The 4,020-nt window shown below is 64.3% G+C and overlaps 1 protein-coding gene across 2 annotated transcripts; it reads right to left on the bottom strand.

The window, feature by feature from the left end:
* Positions 1-4,020, bottom strand: BTC (betacellulin). Of its 2 annotated transcripts, XM_042779286.1 has the most exons (6): positions 3,948-4,020; positions 1,259-1,354; positions 873-990; positions 612-758; positions 209-316; positions 2-116 (listed from the first exon to the last, which is right to left on the bottom strand). In XM_042779286.1, the coding sequence occupies exons 1-5, from the start codon at positions 4,018-4,020 to the stop codon at positions 211-213; spliced, it is 540 nt and encodes a 179-aa protein (XP_042635220.1). In that variant the 3' UTR covers positions 2-116; positions 209-210. The 2 variants fall into 2 exon arrangements, with proteins under 2 accessions (XP_032916387.1, XP_042635220.1); XM_033060496.2 differs by having other exon boundaries at positions 1-316.

Raw genomic sequence — 4,020 nt, forward strand, 5'->3', positions numbered from 1 at the left:
CGACACGGGGACACCTTTCCGTCACCCCTTTATTCAAACCGCCGCACGCTTTAGCCCTCGCCCTTGGAGCCAGCCGCTGCTGCCGTCCGGGACCCGCCCGCAGGTACCGGGGGCTCCTGCGGAGAGAGCGGAGCCCGTCGGTCTCGGCATCCACCCGAGTGCGGGGCTCCGGTCACACCGGTTCGGTCTCGCCCCCGCTCCCCTGCACCTTCACGCGATGCCCGTTTCCCGCACATCTTCACTTCTGGAAGGTGAATCCTTGTTTAACGTTTCCATCTCTTCTGCCTTTCTCTTCCTACGCTGCCTCCGACAGTGGCTTGATGGGGGGGGAAAGTCATTAAACAAACAAAAAACAAAACAACAACAAACAAACAAACAAACAAACCCAAAAAGAGGCAGGAGGGGACATGCCAGGGATGCCCCTCCCTCTCCCTCGGCTTTTACCCTGCAGAAGATCCATATGGGATCACACCTGGTTTCCAAAGGAATGTCCCAGGCACCTCACAGCACCTGCAGGACCCCGTCCCACTGCGGCAGCCCCAGCTGAACCAGCCTGGAGCCAGGGGAGCTGGGCAGGATTTGCCCCTTCCCTTCCCCTCCCGCCCACGTACTGGCTGCAGAGGCAGATGCCGACAATGAGGATGATGAGGGTGACGATGGCGACGATCAGGGAGATGATGACGATCTGGCTCTGGTCCCCTCGCAGGTAGAACAGATCCACCCTCTCGCAGCGAGCCCCGGTGTAGCCTTTCTCGCACCTAGCGGCACAGGGGAGGCACAGGGCGGTCCCCAAAGCTGCCACGGTGCCCGTGCCCCCCTCCTGCCGCTCTTCCAGGAGAACGGGCACAGCATCCCCACCGGGGGTGACTTACACACAAGCCGGTGCCTGCTCGGCCACGAGGAAGCGGCACTTCCCTTTGACACAGTAGTGCTGGTACTCCTCCGGGCACCGCGAGAAGTGGCCCTGCCGCTTCAGCTGCGTCCCGTTCCCTGCGGGTGACAAGGACGAAGATCCCCTCAGAGGGGTGACAGTTCTGCCCCCAGAGGCAGCAGCATCCCGCAGCTGGAGCATCCCCGCAGCAGCTCCGAGCCTGGCTGGCTGCCACCAGCTGCCAGCACGGGTGTCCTTGGCTTCCCCGCCCAGGGATGCCACCCGGCTACGCCAGACAAAACACCCGCTCATCCGCCATCCTGCCCTGCTCCCTCGCTCCCTCCCAACGCTGCCGGCCCCCCGAGCACCCCCCCAGCACCCCCTCACCTGTGCATCCCTTGGGTGAGCCGCAGCCGAGCCCCTCCGTGCCGTGCCCGGCCGTGACGTTGGTGTCGGCGCCCACGCAGCTGAAGAATGCCAGGCCTGGAATGTAGCGGGGGTGGCTTAGAGGGGGACCCCCAGCATCCCCCCACGGCGACAGGGAGGGCGCTGGCAGTGGGCTCTGCAGCTGCAGCATCAGCTTTTCCCCAGGGCCGGGAGAAGGGAAAGCCGGACCCCGCCTGCTGCTCCCACCCACGCCCCAGCACGGAGGTCTGGGAGCCAGCGTGGTGGGGCTCGGACCACACAGCCCAGCCAGCTGCTCCTCTGCCCACGGAGGATGCAGGGAGGGATCCCCAGAGAGACCCGGAATCATGGAATCACTGATTGGTTTGGGTTGGAAGGGACTGTAAAATTCGTCTTGTTCCAACCCTGCTGCCATGGGCAGGGACACCTTCCAGGATCCCACGTTGCTCCAAGCCCTGTCCAACTCGGCCTTGGACACTTGGGATGGGGCAGCCACAGCTTCCCTGGGCAGCCTGTGCCAGGGCCTCACCTCCCTCACAGGGAAGAATTCCTTCTCAATATCTAATCTAAACCCGCCCTTTGTCAGTAGGAAGCCGTTCCCCTTTGTCCTGTCACTCCGTGGCCTTGTGACAAGTCCCTCCGCGGTTCCCTTGGAGCCCCTTTAGGCACTGCAAGGTGCTCTGAGGTCTCCCTGGAGCCCTTTCCCGCACACCCTGGGCCGGGAAGGGGCAGCACGCTCCCCGAGGCTCACGGGGCGAACCCGAGAGGCGGCGGAGGCCGGCTGGTCGGAGCGGCGGTAACCGGATCGCTGGCATACCAGCACTGACTCAGCACGGCCCGGCCCCAGGGATTCACCCGCCCTGGTGGCACCCAGGGAGCGGGGACAGGTCCTGCCTGACGGGGCAAGGTGCTGGGTGGCTCCCGCCGAGGCGAGGCTGTTGCCATCCCGAGTGGGCGCGCTTTGAGGCTTCCCAAATCCTGGCAGCTTCGTCTCCTGCTACCTGTTTCCCCATCCGGCCCTTTGGCACCTTGGAAACAGCGGTGGGAGCTGCCCAGCCAAGCTTCGGGAGTGGCCCCCATCCCAGAGCAGGGACATTCCCAGCACACACGTCCCTCCTGGCTATATATAGCCACCAGCGCGCTAATGACGTGCTGCGGGTGACAGCGCTCCGAGAGAGCCCGGCGGGGAGGGAAGGGACCCCCCGCCCCACCCGGGCCAGCCGCAGGGTGGGAGCTGCCTGGCGGGAGCCAGGGATGAGCCATGGGGCGGCTGCACCCCGGGATCCAGCTGTGGGCGGCGTGGGCATGCGGCGGGACAGGGAGGGAGGCTGACTTCACTCCCGGTGACCGAGTTCACAGCTCGGCATGGAAAGATCCCCACCAAGCTGAGCTCCCCGCCCTTATTGCAACCAGATGCGGAGTTCTGGCATCCTCCGGGCTGGCAGCCCGTCGGCAGGACCGCCCTGGTGGCAGTGCCAGCTCCGGAGGGAGGGGGCTGTGCCCACCCACAGCCGGATCGCGGCACCCAGAAGCTGCAGGTGCGAGCATCCTCCTCTCTCTGATGCGCTGGCTCCACTATCTCGGGCTGCGCCCTTCCCTAAGAAGTCAGAGATAACCCCGGAAAGTATCCCAAACACTGGATTATTTTGCTGTTAACACCCCCACGCTCTCCCAGGAAAGCCCAAACTGCAGGAGAGCAACCGCCCAGGACATTGCCGTGGTCTCAGGGGACACACCGGCCCCAAAACAAGTCGGCTACCCTTGGTTTCCTCCTGCCAGCACAGGTTTGGCAGGTTTTGCCAAGCGCTGTCAGCAGCCCTGCCAAAGGGCCAAACCCAAACTGCTCCCGGCACAGAGAAAAGCTCCCCTGAAGTCCCAATTCAGGCACTCTCTGCCAGGCAGGGTGTCAGCTGTTCAGCCTGTGTGATTATTTCCTGGCAGCCATGAGCAGACACCTGTCTGCAGCTTCCCGCTTCCCAAAAACTTAGGAACTAACACGAGAATGCTCACACACTGAATAGCCCCCTTGCCCCCACATTCCCGGCATCCCACATTCCCGGCACTGCCAAGGAGGGCTCAGGCACCCAGGAGCACTGTCCCATCAACAGGTGGTAAAAGCATCCCAGTCCTGCTCCAGGATCCAGCCAGGACATCCTGGCCCCCACGCCTGCCCCGAGCGATTCAGGGATTCAGAGGTGTGGGAAGCACAGGATTGGGATTTCCAGGATGGAAACTGGGAGCCCAGGGACAGGAATGGGTAAACACCAGGCTGGGCATAGAGGAAGGGCTGGGATGGGATTGTCCGGGGGGCACAGGGAGTCACTGAGATGTGACTGGGGAAACACCGGGATGAACACTGGGACAGCATCAGGATGGGGTGTAGGGGCAATACAAGGATTCAGCAGAACGGGAGCAGGGGAGCAGCAGGATGGGATGGGGGAGCACCGGGATGGGACCGGGAGGCAGGTGCAGGATCAACAGTCTGGGACGGGGAAGCAGCGGGACCAGAGAGAGGACGGTGCCGGGACAGGGGGTGACACCGGGCTGGGACAGCGGAGGTGACACCGTGCAGGAGAGGGAAGCTCCGGGCTGGGACAGGGAGGAACACGCTGCCTGCTCCTGGCTATCCCGGGCCCGGGCAGGTGGAGAGGCAGGGGGAACCTGTGCTTACCGGAGGCGAGGGCCAGGCAGAGCAGCAGGGTACCGGGGCCGCCGCCCGGGGCCGGGGCCGCCGCCGCGTCCAT

This window comes from Catharus ustulatus, chromosome 5, assembly GCF_009819885.2.
Source record: "Catharus ustulatus isolate bCatUst1 chromosome 5, bCatUst1.pri.v2, whole genome shotgun sequence".
Classification (NCBI taxonomy): Eukaryota; Metazoa; Chordata; class Aves; order Passeriformes; family Turdidae; genus Catharus; species Catharus ustulatus.